Source organism: Asterias rubens, chromosome 21 (assembly GCF_902459465.1).
Source record: "Asterias rubens chromosome 21, eAstRub1.3, whole genome shotgun sequence".
NCBI classification, from domain to species: domain Eukaryota; kingdom Metazoa; phylum Echinodermata; class Asteroidea; order Forcipulatida; family Asteriidae; genus Asterias; species Asterias rubens.
In genome coordinates, this window is record NC_047082.1 from 10,848,521 (window position 1) to 10,865,669 (window position 17,149).

General features: G+C 39.4%; 1 protein-coding gene across 1 annotated transcript; it reads left to right on the forward strand.

The window, feature by feature from the left end:
• Positions 1-1,796: 1,796 nt before the first annotated feature.
• On the forward strand, positions 1,797-13,135 carry LOC117304691 (mucin-5AC-like). Its single transcript, XM_033789285.1, has 8 exons — positions 1,797-2,048; positions 6,365-6,493; positions 8,292-8,456; positions 8,904-9,179; positions 9,467-9,868; positions 10,210-10,554; positions 10,866-10,941; positions 12,227-13,135. The coding sequence occupies exons 1-8, from the start codon at positions 1,898-1,900 to the stop codon at positions 12,762-12,764; spliced, it is 2,082 nt and encodes a 693-aa protein (XP_033645176.1). The 5' UTR covers positions 1,797-1,897; the 3' UTR covers positions 12,765-13,135.
• Positions 13,136-17,149: the final 4,014 nt, after the last annotated feature.

Below are 17,149 nucleotides of genomic sequence, written 5' to 3' on the forward strand. Positions count from 1 at the left end.
CTGGAAGAACAAAATAGTCTGGTTCCTGTTTGCAAAATGATTATTAGCATTTATTGTTGTTTTTTGATATGAGGAACATGAACAAGATGGAGGCAGCATGATCGAGGTTTAAAGCACTGCTTGGCAGCCAATTCTTACATTTCCAAACCAATCCCCTGCTTGCACAGCATGAGTACCACCAAGCTGCCAAGATTCGACTCGGCTTCCCGTGCCAAAACAATCATTCAAGTAGGTGTGATGACGTCACCAGGAAGGGATTCATTACGATCGTTATACTCTCCCACATTTAATGTAAAAAAACCATCGAGCTTGAAGGAAATAACAGCGCTAAAGATACTCCATAAAATTAAAAGCAGAGGATAACAAAATGATCAGGTTTGGTTTAAAGACACTGGACACTATTTGTCAAAGACCTGTCTTCTCACTTTTTCCGGGTTAGACAGACCCTGACCAAATGCAAACACTGCCCTACATTTAAAATATTGTTCACGAAACGAAGCTTTACAAATGCAAACTGTGGACAAAAATCCCAATAACCTTGAACAAAATTAAGTGGAATTATGTTCGCTCCCAGATGTATGAAGAAATTGGTGAACGAGGCTAAAGGTTAAACCTACTACCTCACACCTCTAACTTCTACTTCGCTACTTGGCATAGTCATTCAGTCGTGATGTAAACGCCAAGGACCGCTGCTGCCAAGTGTTGCAGGTGCATTTTGTTGTACAAGGTGCAAGTAAAAAGTTGGGAAGTGGCTTGTTTGCTCCAACCGTCCCCTTAAAGACCCTGATGGATGGGAGCTCAAGGATTTGGCTGGCTACCACTACAAACTTTACCTATGAAGAGTTACTCAACTTAAAAACAGATAACTAAGCCTTAGAACTTCTCATTCTTATTAAAAGGCAGTGGACACTATTGGTAATTGTCAAAGACCAGTCTTCTCACTTGGTGTATCTCATCATATTCATCAAACCTGTGAAAATTTGAGCTCAATCGGTCGTCGAAATTGCGAGACAATAATGAAAGAAAAAACACCCTTGTCACACGAAGTTGTGTGCTTTCAGATGCTTGATTTCGAGACCTCAAATTCTAAACTTGAGGTCTCGAAATCAAACTCATGGAAAATTACTTCTTTCTCGAAAACTGCTTCACTTCAGATTGAGCCGTTTCTCACAATGTTTTATACTACCAACGTCTCTCTATTACTCGATACCAAGTAAGGTTTTATGCAAATCATTATTTTGAGTAATTACCAATAGTGTCCACTGCATTTAATGTCTACTCTGATATTTTCCTATACGTCTTCAAAACTCAAACCAAAACAAAACGCTTGAGTGCGCTCTTCAATTTCCACGCAATATTATTGTTATGCTAAAATGGACTGAACACTAGATTCATGATCGACAAGGTCTTATTACGAAACACTTCAAAATCAGCGATAACTTATAGAAACAGTTCCATTAAAGACACCTTTTTGGACCCTCTAACTCCGCCCACTCCCTTTCCGTAACATATCAATGTCTCCTTGAACTACACGTTCGTAAACTACACTCAAATGTTCCCTTTGTGAAGTTCACAAACTTAATCGATACGACTCAGTTAAGCATAGAATCTTCACCTGTTTTTATGTCACCTATAACCCATGTAGGGGTAGCCTTTTTTAGTTCAAACGGTCCGGATGAGTCAGTCGCTATTTTGAATATGAAAGGTGGCGGTAAATGCTGTGTAACACACCGTTCAATGGGAACCCATCCAAGCATGTTTACACTTTCTGTTTGCTTTTTGAGATAGGGCAGACTATTGTTCAATTTGGGATACCGTACGGTCTGTTTGTCATGACTGTCCCGTACAGCATGTTGCATGACACAGGTGAAAAACAACAACTAAAAGTACTATTGGAATGAAATGTTACAAGATAGGTGTTCGTTTACTGGTAGAGAGGAATATAGTTTTTAAGAGAGTGATTTCATCAAAGATGGAGATTAGGTGCTTGTTAGCCTTTGTGGTGTGTATAGTCGAAGTCATGTCGCAGAATGTTATTGAGTTAACAGGTAAGTTGATGAAGATATGAACAAAGTAAACTACCTTTTAACCTTGATGGAGTATTCGCCATTTTAGTTATGTCATAAGGTAAAAATGAATGGAAGTCGACCACCGCTTGTTCACCTTGTATACTTATAAGAAAACGTGTAGTAAAACTTTCGCAAGTTTTTTAGTTAGAGGAAACTTTTGAATTGTGACTTGTGTATTTTGTACCAAGTCCTTTTTTTGTAATGCGACTGACCGTTTTTTTTTTAACAACGTTATGACATCCAGAGCACAAAGCCCAAAACATTTCTAATATTATCATCAATTCAAAACCTTGGGTGTCAAATACAAATCGGTCCATACCCTTAGTGGAAAGAATATCTCACACAGAACTACTAGCACCAAGATTAAGAAATGACACAGTGAGTAGAGTGTAATACGACTGACCATGTAATTGCCCAGAAGCTGTTTTCGAATCCCACTGGGCAGAATTGGTGTATGGTGTATTCAGTATTATTACATTCTTCAATTAAAGACAGTGGACACTATTGGTAATTGACAAAGACCAGTCTTCTCACTTGGTGCATCTCATCATATGACAATTTGAACTCGAAGTTGCGAGATAAGAATGAAAGAAAAAAAAACACCCTTGTCACACGAAGTCGTGTGCATTTAGATGGTCGATTTCAATACCTCAAATTCTAAATTGAGGTCTCGAAATCAAATTCGTGGAAAATTACTTCTTTCTCGAAAACTACGTCACTTCAGAGGGAGCCGTTTCTCACAATGTTTTATACTATCAACCTCTCCCCATTACTGGTTAACAAGTGAAGTTTTATGTTAATAATTATTTTGAGTAACTGCCAATAGTGTCCACTGCCTTTAAAACATAATCCGTAGATGAACATTTTATCAGCATTAGTTATAGCTAGAGAATCCACACCGTACAGCAAAAATAATAAAACAGAAATACATTTTTGTTTCTTCAAGCGATCTTTTTCGATGGTGATGGCTCAACAAAAAATGTGAAAAAGTGTGCAAGAAGTGACACATTATGGTTATAGTATAATGTTTCCTGCATTCCACCCATACCTATGATTGCGAAATATCAGAATTGACAACCCAATTGCTAAACAAAACCGTGTTGGTGGGTGATTCCGAAGGCATACTTTTGTAAGGAGACAATATACTATGCGTGGGGAACGACTACAACAAAATCTGTAAATCCTGTCACATTATGTGGTATAAAGTCGCCACCTACGTGCGGGGTTTTTCTTTATGTTAAGGTTTATTTTCTCGGAATATGTTACAGCAGGTAGATCATGTCGTCGTGTTCCCTTGTATACCATATACATTATTTATGCTAACTTGTTAACTTCTTGGGGGCCAGACGTTATTTCAACTACTGTCTCGCTTTGTTTTACTTTGATCTTGATTTGACATAGAACAAAATTTGCTGTTTGTATGCAGTACTGAAAATAAAAATATTTCCAATATTCATATTGACAATAAATGCTAGTTTTGCATTGGGGTTAACAACGTTTTTACCCTTACATCGATGTGTATAAAGCACTGTATAATCAGTACTTTCACGATTTTTGGGGCAAAAAAAACACACAGGTAATTTACTCGGGGGAATTCGAACCCACGACTTTTTCATTGCTAGAGCAGATGTCTTTTACCACTAAACCACCGAGCTGGCCCAGTAGCTCTACTTGGGGGCAGTTCGAATGCTATTTTATCTGTACAAGATCTTTATAAAGGATACAAAATATATCAGTTCAACGGTTGTTTTACATTATGGTCATGCTTTTAAAAACTAGAGTAAAGACATACATTGCTTAAGCCATTGGACACTTTCGGAACAGAAAAAAAGATTTACAAATAACTTACAGGGTTTACAGAAGGTAATGTGAAAGACTTCTCTTGAAATATTATTCCATGAAATGCTTTACTTTTTGAGAAAACATTAAAACAATTACCAATTCTCGATATCGAGAATTACGGATTTATTTAAAACACATGTCATGACACGGCGAAACTTGCGGAAACAAGGGTGGGTTTTCCCGTTATTTTCTCCCGACTCCGATGACCGATTGAGCCTAAATTTTCAAAGGTTTGTTATTTTATATATAAGTTGTGATACCCGAAGTGTGGGCCTTTGGACAATACTGTTTACTGAAAGTGTCCAATGGCTTTTTAAAATATACATATATGTGTACTTATACGGTCTATGTGTTTAACATAGTGGGTTTCCGCAATACAACGATTTTTATAATGTTAGTTTGTAATAATAGATGTTATATCAATCCTAAATAAATAGTTATTCTGGTCTGTATGCTTCGTTTTTGAAAGGGCATGGGCACCAATGCGACTACTCCTGAAATCCTGCTATAAAGAACTGTCTTCTGTATTTCAAAGACTGTTTCAGTGGTCTCTTGACTATAACATAATTCAAAAAAATTGGAAAACTTCAACTGTCATACCGATTCCTAAAATACCCAAACCTACAGTTATGAATGACTTTAGACCGATTGCTCTCACATCATCAGTTATGAAATGCTTTGAAAATGTCATTAAGAATATTATCTTGGCTCAGACTAAAGCCTACACTGACCCTGCCCAGTTTGCTTATCGCCAGGGAAGAGGTGTGGATGATGCCATTTTAACCCTTGTGCATTACATTTATGAACATTTGGATAAACCTCATAACTATGTCAGAACTCTGTTTGTAGATTTCTCTTCGGCGTTTAATACAATTCAGCCTCATTTATTGACTGTAAAATTAAATAGAATGTGTGTCAATCCCCATCATTGTGGATTAACAGTTTCTTAACTGATCGAATTCAAAGGGTTTTATTTATGAACTCAGTTTCTGATCAAATGCATACTAATACCGGCGCTCCTCAAGGTTGTGTGTTGTCCCCGGTGTTATTTTCTCTCTATTCTAGTGACTACAGACACAGTGATACTTCATGTCCCATAATTAATTGTGCTGATGACACGTCGTTTACCGGTTTGATTTCTATGAATGATGAATCTTCTTACCGTAAAGAGGTTGCTAATTTTGTAAACTGGTGTGATCTTAATCATTTAGCACTGAATGTGTCCAAAACTAAAGAAATTGTGTTTGACTTCCGTAAAACCAAGACTGGTACAGAACCTATTTATATTAATGGCACTAGGGTTGAAGTGGTCGATAACTTTAAATATCTTGGCACTTCCATTGACAGCAATTTGAATTGGAAAATTAATACTCAGAAACTTGTCGCTAAGGCTAACCAGAGGATGTTTTTTGTCCGGAAGCTTAAATCATTTAATGTTTGCAATGACATTTTATTTCTTTTTTATCAAAGTGTTATCCAATCTATTATCAACTTCTGCATTTGTGTGTGGTATGGTAATCCTAGAGCCAGAGACAGTCACAGACTGAAGCGTGTCATCAGAGTGGCTTCCAAAACGATTGGCTTGGACATAAAAAACTTACATTGTGTTTTTGAATCGGCCATTACCTCTAAGGTTCAAGACATTATGCAAGATCCTACCCATCCACTTCATTCTTCAGTGGTTGTCAGCAAATCAGGAAGAATTCGTCCTCCATGTACCAACACTAAGCGCTTCAGAATGTCATTCCTGCCCAATGCTTGCCACCTATTCAACTCTAAATTCAAAAGATAATCCCCTGGTTCGCTGGCATCCACTGAAAGTTTGTGTAGGCCTCCTTTGTTCTTGTGCCTTTAAATTGCTCCTCTACCTTCGATGGTTTTAATTTGTTGGTCGTCGCCTTTTTGTTTGTATTTTTTTATTTTTGTATTTTTGTATTTTTTTTTTAATTATTATTATTATTATTATTATTATTATTATTATTATTATTATTATTATTATTATTATTATTTTTTTGATGGTTGTAAATTTCTCTGTGTAATTTGTACCGTTTATCTTTTTATGGTTCTTCCTTTCTTGTTACCATTTTATCTCCTTTCAGTGTTTTTATTGTATGATGCACACTGGAAAACAATTTACATGTTTTTTAACATGACGTTTATAATAAATAATAATAAAAATAATAATAATAATAATCATAATACTCCTTGGTAAAGGGCACCCGATGAGGAAATTGTAAATTTCTATCGGAGCATTTCAAGGGCACCAAAGGGCATGGAGGCAATAAGCTTCAGGTTGATTATTATTATGTTGTATTAAGCCAACACCCTTTCCGTTCTCCCTTTGACGAAATGGCTTGATAAGAAGTTCTAACAAGCATTGGGTACTCCTCGGTGAAGGTGTAGATTTCAGAGAAGATTCTTAAGCTCCATCGTTTTGCTTCTGTCATTTTCAGATGCTCGTTTCACCGATGGAAATGTTCTCTTTGGAGGCACACTGGAGCTTAGCACGCCCAACGGATGGGAGAGGGTGTGTTACGGCAATTTCAACATACGGATGGCAGACACCGTGTGCCGTACATTAGGTAAGTAGACACCCAAACTTACATTCTAATTGATGTAAAAGAGTGAAAAACACCACTCTTTACATTTTGAGTTGTCCTTCAAATGGTTCTTTAAAAAGATTGGTGGTTATTTTACTCTTTTAGAGGGGTTTCACCTCAGGACAGAGTGAAAAATCAATCAAAAGAGAGGCCAACTTTAATCTAAAAGAGTGGAAGACCACTCGAAAAAGACTTGTCCCTCATAATGGCTCTTCAAAGAGTGCCTTTTCACTCTTTTGCATTAAGAGAGTAGACTGGAGTGTTGTGGAGTGTCGTGACAAATCTGTTAAGAGCACAGGGCTCAAGTTCGTTTTTTTTTTATAACAGCAGAGTGTGGGTTCGAGTCCCGGTCGTGGCACTTGTGTCTCTATATAAAGCAAGATGCATTTACTTTGTTGCTTTGTCTTTCGAATGGTTATTAAGTCGCAGGTCCCGTGTACTTTCGATTTATTGTGACGTATAGAACCCATAACACTTGGAAGAGAGTAGGTGTTAACCCTGGTGTTAACCCTGGTGTTTTCTGGTCCACATGCAAGCATCCTTGTTTACAACTTCACTTGGTTTTCATAAGGGCCCTGTATACAAGAACAGTACCAAATTCAGTTTCCCTACAAAGCACATTGACGTTAAGTATTTTACAGACCACTTGCCACATATCCAACAAGTTAGTTGTGAAATTAACGAAAAGGAAATAATAATGATTCTTTGGCTCATTACCAAATCTGGTTGCCTTCATAACGCCTCTAAAGGTGCATGGTGTTCGGAGAAATGCAATTCCTGTCACCAATTATTCATAAACAAATCAAATCCTTTGCTTTCTCTCATAATTCGGCAGTTCCTGTCATGTCAGCTCATCAATTTTGTTTCAAAAGGAATCACTCACATTTCGTGTAAACAATTATTTACCACAGAATATCTTTGGTTACTGAGAACAAAGTTGATCATGTTCGTTAGCGTAAAAAAACAAAAAACATGGCTTACAACCAGGGCCCAATTTCATAAAGCCTGTAAGCACAAAAACTTGCTTAGCATGAAATTTCTTCCTTGATAAAAACAGGATTACCAACCAAATTTTAATTTGTTGTATATTGCTTGTTACTGGCATTCAGCTGTTGTTGTTTGTTTTTCCTGAAAATCACGTGGAAATTTGGTTGGTTATTCTGTTTTTAGTATGGAAGACATTTCATGCTAAGCAAATGTTTGTGCTTACAGGCTTTATGAAATTGGGCCCAGCCTTTTTCTTGGGGTTTGTACACGTTTACATTGAGCTCGTTTCAATTGTGGCAACAAAAATAATTAATCAAATGCTAATTTTTTAGACTTCACCAATATTTGTTCGTCGTCTGAACATACGGTTCTGTAATAACTAAGGGAACTTTCAGATTGAAACTACGCGTTACTCCAACAACGATTTATTTATAAATTAAAAGCGTTATTCGACGAGATTGCTTTGTTGCTTGCTATAGACGTATATCGTGGTGCCGCCATTTTCTTTTCCCTACCACTCAAGTCATTGTCTTGTCTTTTCAATACGCCCCCCCCCCCCAAAAAAAAAGGGGGGACACCCAACAATCGGGCTATATATACGTGCAGGTATCCCTACCACCAAGGGCCGAAAGGAAAATAGTCTGGCACCTATCCAAAAAACTATAATCGGTATCCGGTAACGGTAGTCGACAGACGGACCAATACTAAATATGGCGGCCAGCTTTATAATGATCTGACTTCTTTTTGCACCATTCGAGTTAACACATGTGTTTCTTGTCTCCTCTTCTTGAAGGTTTTCCAGAGGGTGCAATGTCCGTTCGAACGGCAGCCAGTCAAGGATTAAATGTAAACCCACTGCCATCTTTGGGATGTCAGAACAGCGTGGTCGCTGGAGTTGAGAGTTTGCAATGTGTGTATTTAAACACATGTGATGATCACGTGGTCGTCACGTGCAACTGTAAGTTAATACCGGTTGTGTAATTCGTGTAAATAACTCTGCGTATGAAGTTAATTAAAAATCACATTTCTCATGTCTTCTAAGAGAAAACGCTTGAGAAACATGGTTCAAAGTTCAGTGGCCAGGGCAAGGTAGTATACCCGCTGGATATTTTACAACATTGACTGGTCCGCTGCATCAAGGGAATTCTCTATTGACTCGTACTGTATGTACTCAAAAAGCCTTAGCCTGTTGTAGACACAACTGACCCCCACCCATGCAGACATTCACGGCCCCCCTGGAAGACTGATGTCGGAATGGTGTAAGTTTATCTCTATAGTGTGACCGAGATAAGCATTGCCAGTTTTAAAATGGTAGGGTTTGTAACACTAACAGACTCGGAAAGGGAACCACCGCAAATCAGATTCCACTTTCACGCCAACAACTCTTTCTCTCTTTCTCTTTCAGATCCTGGCTATTTAGGATGTTACTCGCATTCAAGAAGCAACCCATCGTTGGATGACGGTATGTTCACCAACTCCAACATGACCATTCAAACCTGCTTGACGATCTGTCGTCACCGAGGATACCCGTACGCGGGGCTGGCATTCGGGCAAGAGTGCTATTGCGAGGCCCACGAGGTCGACGTCTCAAAGAAACTTGAGAACGAGGAATGTTACTTACCGTGCGTAGGGAATCGTCAACAGATATGCGGGGGCGGCACGGCCGCTGGAATCTATGATAGTAAGTTGTAATTAAAGAAACTTCTATGCTAACAATTATTTTGGGTTATCACCAATAGTTTCCATAGTGCCTTTAATGATTATGATTAATCTGCTGAAATCAACTATTGGTGTCACCTCTTCATTATGGTTTCCCTGCTGATGGGTGTTAAAGTCCATGCTGCCAGTCAGTGAATGTTGGTGGCTGTAAAGATCCTGTTAGTCCTTAAAACATAAAATAAAATTATATAAGTAATCGATTATGACAAACAAGTACTAATTGTTGTGTTTTTGTGATTGCTATGATAGGTCGACTGGGATCTTGCAACACAGTCTACAACGACGTAGAGGGTGCAATAGCGACACCGAGTTTCCCGGGAAAGTACGTCCGCGACGAACAATGCACGTGGACGATAGACGTCCCGAGCGCGGTAAATATCACGGTCGAAATACAGTCCATCGAACTGTACGACAGGGACAAGCTGAAAATGGCTACTACGTCACAGGGGATCAGTGAATACGTCATCTTCACTGGTTCGCCCTCATCGTCGAATATCCATTTCGAGACGTCCGGACCGGTGTTGAGTGCCGGGTCGCAGCTCGTCTTTACATTCACGGGAGGGCGTATCACTGTGACGTTTAACTCAACGGTGACGTCAGCTGGAGCTCAGGGAGTCGTGTTGATTTATTCGGCCGCAATTGGAGAGTTTAGTAAGTAGTTTTTGAAGTCCGGTGTGCAGTTTTGATGGCCATTTTGTGTTTTAAGCGAAAGTAACTTGGTATATGTAATAAATGACGAAAGATTATCATAATGATTCATGTTGCATATAGTTTATCAATAATTTGTTTTAACAACAAACCTTAAAACAAAATGGTGAAGCAACTGCAAAGATAACTAACTATGAGATTTAACCCTAACCTTTGTATTATACATGTAATCTGCCCTTAATGTTAACAATAAACTCGAGTGCCTATAGGTCTATTTTGTGATACATCTGCTCTAGAATGGCAAAAAGTACACAGTTTATGGTTGTAATTGTTACTGTCTACAGATCCACCGCCACAGATGAACACCACTGAGCAGCCACAAACAACGGGGACTTCACTTTCGATCACGACTCGACCAAACACCACATCACAACAGCCGCCGACCAACACGACAAACGCTCCCACAACTATCTCGCCCGTCACGCCGACCACACCGACTCATGGGGCAATCACGTCTGCTTTGGAATTCACGACATCGTTAGAGACAGAGATCCCAACATCAAGCGACAAAGACGTGGGAGTCACGATGACAGTTGACAGTACAGTGACCGTTGGGGGCGCTTGGTCTACCACGCCACGCTCTATTTCCATGGCGTCAACTCAACCAATAGAAAGTCCACTGTCTATAGGTCAGTATGGGGTAGACTTCTATCCGTTGTTACATGGAATTCTGTCTACCGGATATTCTGTCCCCCTTACGGGAAATTAATGTGGGCTGAAGGAGGAGGATTCAATAGAGGGTGCTATCAGAAGAAGATTGTACACGGTTCGCAATATGGGGGGGGGGGACAACATTCCCTGCCATTCCCTGCCACACCGGCAGGTATTGTTCTACCTGGCCGAGTAAAACCAATCGAGTTCAAAAACAAAAGTGTATGCTTTCCCTTTATGGACGGTTCTAGACTAATATATTGTATTATTCTCTCTTGCTCTCTTCCAGCTGTGATTATTGCCATCGGTGTCGGTGTTGTCCTCGTCTTGCTGCTGATTTTGACATCCGTAGTACTCTTCACAAGGTACGTCCATTAATCGGTTTTTGTAATGAATGCTTTCTCCCGAAGCTTGTATTTGATGAGAGTGAGCCGCGCCCCGGGCAAAAGCTAACTGAACACAAGCTGCTTTGTTGATTTGTTACATAGCTTGTAATGTATGCGTTCGATTAGCTTGCCCGGGTCGACCCCTGTGTTCTCATACCAGTGAGCCCCGGGCAAGAGCTAACTGAACACAAACTAATTTGTTGATTTGTTACGTAGCTTATAATTGATGCGTTCGATTAGCTTCCCCGGGTCGACCCCTGTGTTCTCATACCAGTGAGCCCCGGGCAAGAGCTAACTGAACACAAACTAATTTGTTGATTTGTTACATAGCTTGTAATTGATGCGTTCGATTAGCTTTCCCGGGTCGACCCCTGTGTTCTCATACCAGTGAGCCCCGGGCAAGAGCTAACTGAACACAAACTGATTTGTTGATTTGTTACATAGCTTGTAATGTATGTGTTCGATTAGCTTCCCCGGGTCGACCCCTGTGTTCTCATACCAGTGAGCCCCGGGGCAAGAGCTAACTGAACACAAACTGATTTGTTGATTTGTTACATAGCTTGTAACTGATGCGTTCGATTAGCTTCCCCGGGTCGACCCCTGTGTTCTCATCCGGATGAGCCCCGGGGCAAGAGCTAACTGAACACAAACTAATTTGTTGATTTGTTACATAGCTTGTTATGTATGTGTTCGATTAGCTTCCCCGGGTCGACCCCTGTGTTCTCATACCAGTGAGCCCTGGGCAAGAGCTAACTGAATCAAACTTCTTTGTTTATTTAAATGTATGGTTTTACTGTGATATTATCATGTGGAACTCCCTTCCCCGTAACTTCCTGGAAGCTAAACACACCCCAGCTCTTCAAAAATAGACTCAAAACCCTTTTCATCTATTTAACCAATGTTGTTTGCTTGTATCTGTACCATTGCATTGTTTGATTGAATCATAATTTGAATCAAAAATTATTATTGGTTTTTAATAAACCAATAATAATTTTGTAGTCAGCTTTTGTAAAGCGCTCCGATCTCTGTGGTGCGCTATAAAAATGTCTATTTGTATTGTATGCATGTGTATGCTGCACTTCATGGCAAATATTTTACTTTCACAACATGGTGTGTGTTGTCTTATCTGTGAGCCGGAAGATGAGATTCGGAACAGGGTCCTCCGAAGTGACAGCTCGATCCCATCTCTTTCAAAAACTTTTGTACAATAGATTTTTCAGCAAATACTAAACACATTTTTCAATACTCACTTTTTCTTTTTAAGCTGTGGAGGTGACACAAAACGCCCCAAGCGTCGCCAGCCACAGGGGATGCTGGCGACAAACGCTGCCTACTCTTCCACACATGGTCAAAGCAACGACATGCAATCCGACTCCGGTATCTACGACCCTGGCTACGACAACGCCAACGGAGCCGATACCGAACCCATTTATCTCTCGATACGCAACGACCCCAGGGCAGAGCAACTGCGCCGTATGGATGAAGCTGCTGCAAAAAGGGAGAGTAATCGATCCTACGAATCGGTTAATAACCGACCGTCGTCGGTTACTGTTAATCGAGAGGATAGCGTCAAGACGACCAAGACTGATCACGACTACCAGAGTGTGCACGGAGTGTCGCGGAAGAATACTGAAAAATCTTACATATCTATTTATCCTGATAGGGAGGGATCTATTTTTAATAGCGGAAGGGTACCTCCACCAGTTCGGCTGCCATCTGATTCTTCACATGACGTCACTGAGGACGGCTACATGATACCGACTCCCAAGAACTCAACTCAAATTCAAATTACTAAATTGTGATTCAACTTCCGACCACAGCAAAACTTTGCTGTCATTTTACCATGATTTTAGTAATTAGTAATTATAAGACAACCGTCAGACAAATCTTTTGTTAATATCGCGGGCCGATTTTACTTTTGTTTTGTATCTGCATTTTTTTTAATGCAGATATGATTTTATTTTATTTTAGCAATGACGGCACTAGAGTGAGTCCACATGGTCCATACAGTTTTTTTTTTTTGCAAAAGCAAAAAATACTTTAACCAAGGAAAAATCGTGCTTAGCAGAGACAGGTTAACATCCAAAATACCATGCAATGTGTATTGTTTGTGACTGGTTCTCTGTTAATGTTTGTTTAGCAGAAAAAAAATGCCACGCACCATTTTCTGCTAAACTGCTTCTTAATGGGGGGGGGGGGGCTTTGGGGACACTAGGAGGTATAAGACTCACTCGGTAATTCCATTGCCTTCCGAATGTGCGCGTGCCAATAACTACCTGGCAAGTCTGCTGCCACCTAGCGTTCCAAAGTCTCCTAAGTTCCAAAGGTCCTTTAATAAGTGATGGTTTTAAAAGTAAATGAGATAACACAAACCTTCTGGGATGTTAACGTTTTTACCAGAATATATATTTTTTTTACATTATGAAATTTGTATGCATTCACCTCCTTTACATCGGTGAAAGTGATGTAAATTGTTCTTTGTTTTTAAAGAACTAATGTTGACCACTCGTCAAATTTAATTGGCTTCACAATAGTTTGCAGCCATTCTTTGGCACGTCGCAAAGGCTTTGCTTGAATTTGTTTACCCTTTTTATGATGGTGGTGGTAAAAGAGAGGTAGTAGAATTGTTTACGAAATTATTATATGAATGCAAAACAATTATTATTGTTATTAACTTATGGGTAGATTCTTTTTTCATTTGATTGGAGGGCAAAGTTATGAGAATAAAACAAATTGTCAAGATTGTACTTTTGCCTTCATGTAAGCTGTTTTTTTTTTTAAAGCAATCGCACAACATCGATAAACAGTATTGTCCAAAAGTCCACACTTCGTGTATCACAATTTACATATAAAATAACAAACCTGTGAAAATTTAGGCTCAATCGGTCATCGGAGTCGGGAGAAATTAACGGGAAACCCACCCTTGTTTCCGCACGTTTCGCCGTGTCATGACATGTGTTTAAAATAAATCCGTTATTCTCGATATCGAGAATTGATATATGTTTTAATGTTTTCACAAAAAGTAAAGCATTTCATGGAATAATATTTCAAGAGAAGTCTTTCACCATTACCTTCTGTAAACCCTGTCTGAAGTTATTTGTAAATCTGTGAACTTTTAATTTTTGTTCTGTTCAGAAAGTGTCCAATGACTTTAAAGGCCATGTCACACAGGTATATTTTTACAGATAACTTTTAGGCAACCGCCAAGAGAATGTTTTTTCTTAGTCACCAAATTACAATTTCTAGATTTATACAATTCACAATCCTAGACGATATAAACCAATGTTTGTATGAGAGAGATTGGTTGTTGCCATGCTTGGTGTTTATATCCTCTTGTGGGAGTTTGCTGAGTTCCCTCGAAGGGACGACAATCTAAACAACAACAAACAACAACAAACAATAACATGTCTTTGTGGACAGTATTTTATTTGTCCACATGATTAATTCATCGCAAGAGTTGCAACCGCACTCATCTGTAAAATGACATTGCATGCAAGCACGCAAACAAACCATTAAAGAACACGTTGCCTTGGATCGGACGAGTTGGTCTATAAAAGCGTTTGAAACCGTTTGTTATGAAATGCATATTATTGTTAGAAAGAAGTGTTAAAAGAAAAATATAATGATCCACACAAGTATCACTCAAAATTGCACGGTTTTCTTTTTACTTCGCGAACACGGTCGGCTATTTATGAGAGTCAAAATGTTGACTACCATAAAAAAATGGCCGATCGTGTTATTGGACGAGGTAAAAAGGGAAACCACGCAATTTCGAGGCATATTTGTGTAGATCATTGTATTCTACTATTACAACATCTTTCTACCCATATGCATTTTATAACAAACGGTTATCAAAACTCTTTTCAAAGACCAACACGACCGATCCAAGGCAACGTGTTCCTTTAACGCATTGAGAAAACAGTTGTTCCTTTCACACATAGGCCTGACACGTCATGTTACAGTCGACTCCCGTTATAACGAGGTCCGCCGGACTGGCCCATTTTCCTCGTATGTTGTTTTCAATAAGTTTCTGCCATGTTTGTGGTAGTGTCGTGGCCGAGCGGTTAAGGGCTCCGAATTCAAGCTCTGCTGATTCTGTTCAGCAGAGTGTGACTTCGAATCTCGGTCGTGACACTAGTGTCCCTGAGCAAGACACTTAACTATTATTGCTTCTCTCCACCCAGGGGTAAATGGGTACCTGTGAGGGCAGAGATGTGATTGATTTAGCCGAGTAGCGCAGTTGTTGCACGAGGCTGTATACTCCCCAGGGAGCTGAGATGGTTTAAGGAGTGAATTAAGGCCCAGTGACCAGGTAATATCTTGAAGCGCTTTGAGACACCCGTAGGGAGTGAAAAAGCGCTATATAAAAACTCAATATTATTAATACATGTATTTATGTAATGCACATACAAGAATGGCCTCGTACCTGTTTAAAGTGTAACATTTCTCACAGCTGACGAGCAAATACATTGTGAATAGGACACATCATATGTTGCCGCTGGTATAATAGAGCGTTTCAAAGGCGTGTTCACTCTGCATTAAGTCAAGGTCAAATCCAAAATGAAATTATATATTAATGACAGTAGGAACTATTCAATAGTAATTATTCAAAATAATTATCATCATAAAACTATTCTTGATTACACGTAATCGGGAGAGGTTGATAGTATAAAACATTGTGAGAACCAGCTCACTATGAAGTGGCGTAGTTTTTGAGAAAGAAGTAATTTTCCACGAATTTGATTTCGAGACCTCAAGTTGATTAGAAATTGAGGTTTCGAAATCAAGCATCAGAAAGCACACAACTTCGTGTGACAAGGGTGTTTTTTCTTTCATTATTATCTCGCAACTTCGACGACCGATTGAGCTCAAATTTTCACAGGTTTGTTATTTTATGCATATGTTGAGATACACCAACTGTGAAGACTGATTATTGACAATTACCAATAGTGTCCACTGTGAACTTATAAAGTTGATGTAACGTTTTCGGCAGCTTGAAATGCAGCGTCATGTATGCCGGTATTGCTTGTTCAGACATGTTTACTTCGATTGGCTTAAGAAGGTCTAGTTGATGTTTTTGAAAGGAAGACGTGTTTATACGGTTAATTGAGCTCACAGGAAGTGTCGCACGCACAATTCCATCAAAACGCAGGGGGTTAGCATTTAACACGTGGTTTTCTTTCGGTGTCTAGAATCCCCTCCATCCGACATATTGGCTGCGTTCGATTAGCTTCCCTGGGTCTACCCCGCTGTCCCCCTGGGTCTAGCCCCTGACAAGAGCTAAACGAACGACCACTCACCGCTCTCGTAGTGACATCACGTACCTGGGGCCAGCCCCCAAGTGACCCATCCACAAGCAGGGAACTGGGGGCTGACCCGGGTGAGCCCCTGGCATGACGTCAAAGCTATTCGAACGCACCGGGGGCAGGTCCGGGTCAACCCAGGGAAGCTATAACGAACGCAACTATTGTAGACGATTGCATTAATAACAATAATAATAATAATAATTCTCGTTCGTTTCATACATATTTAAAGACAAGCTTGAACGAAAAAGACAATAACTGATCTTTGCTGAAACTCATTTTAATGTGTTCGTTCAAGATGCTCACATTTAAATTGTAAAAAAAAAAACAATAATTATGAAAACCCTTCTCTATAGTACTTCTAAGGAAGATTTCACTCTCCGATAAATTGCACTGTTCGAAGATAACTAGAAATCAGGAACCGGAAAGGATCTTTTCATTATACACTCGAGTTCCCGGGAACTAGTAATTACCATAAAGGAAACAACCGCTTTGGAATTTGCATTAATTCTTAGGATGTTAGAAATTTCACTTGAAAACATAATGTAACTTTTTTTTTAAGACAGTGGACACTATTGGTAGTTGTCAAAGATATGTCTTCTCACTCGGTGTATCTCAACATATGCATTTATTAACAAACCTGTGACATTTTTAGCTCAATCGGTCGTCAAAGTTGCGAGATAATAATGAAAGAAAAAACACCCTTGTCACACGAAGTTGTGTGCTTTAAGATGCCTGATTTCGAGACTTCAAAATCTAATTCTGAGGTCTCCAAATCAAATTCGTGGAAAATTACTTCTTTCTCAAAAACCGTGACGTTACTTCAATGGGAGCCGTTTCTCACAAAGTGTTATACTATCAACCTCTACTCATTACTCGTTACC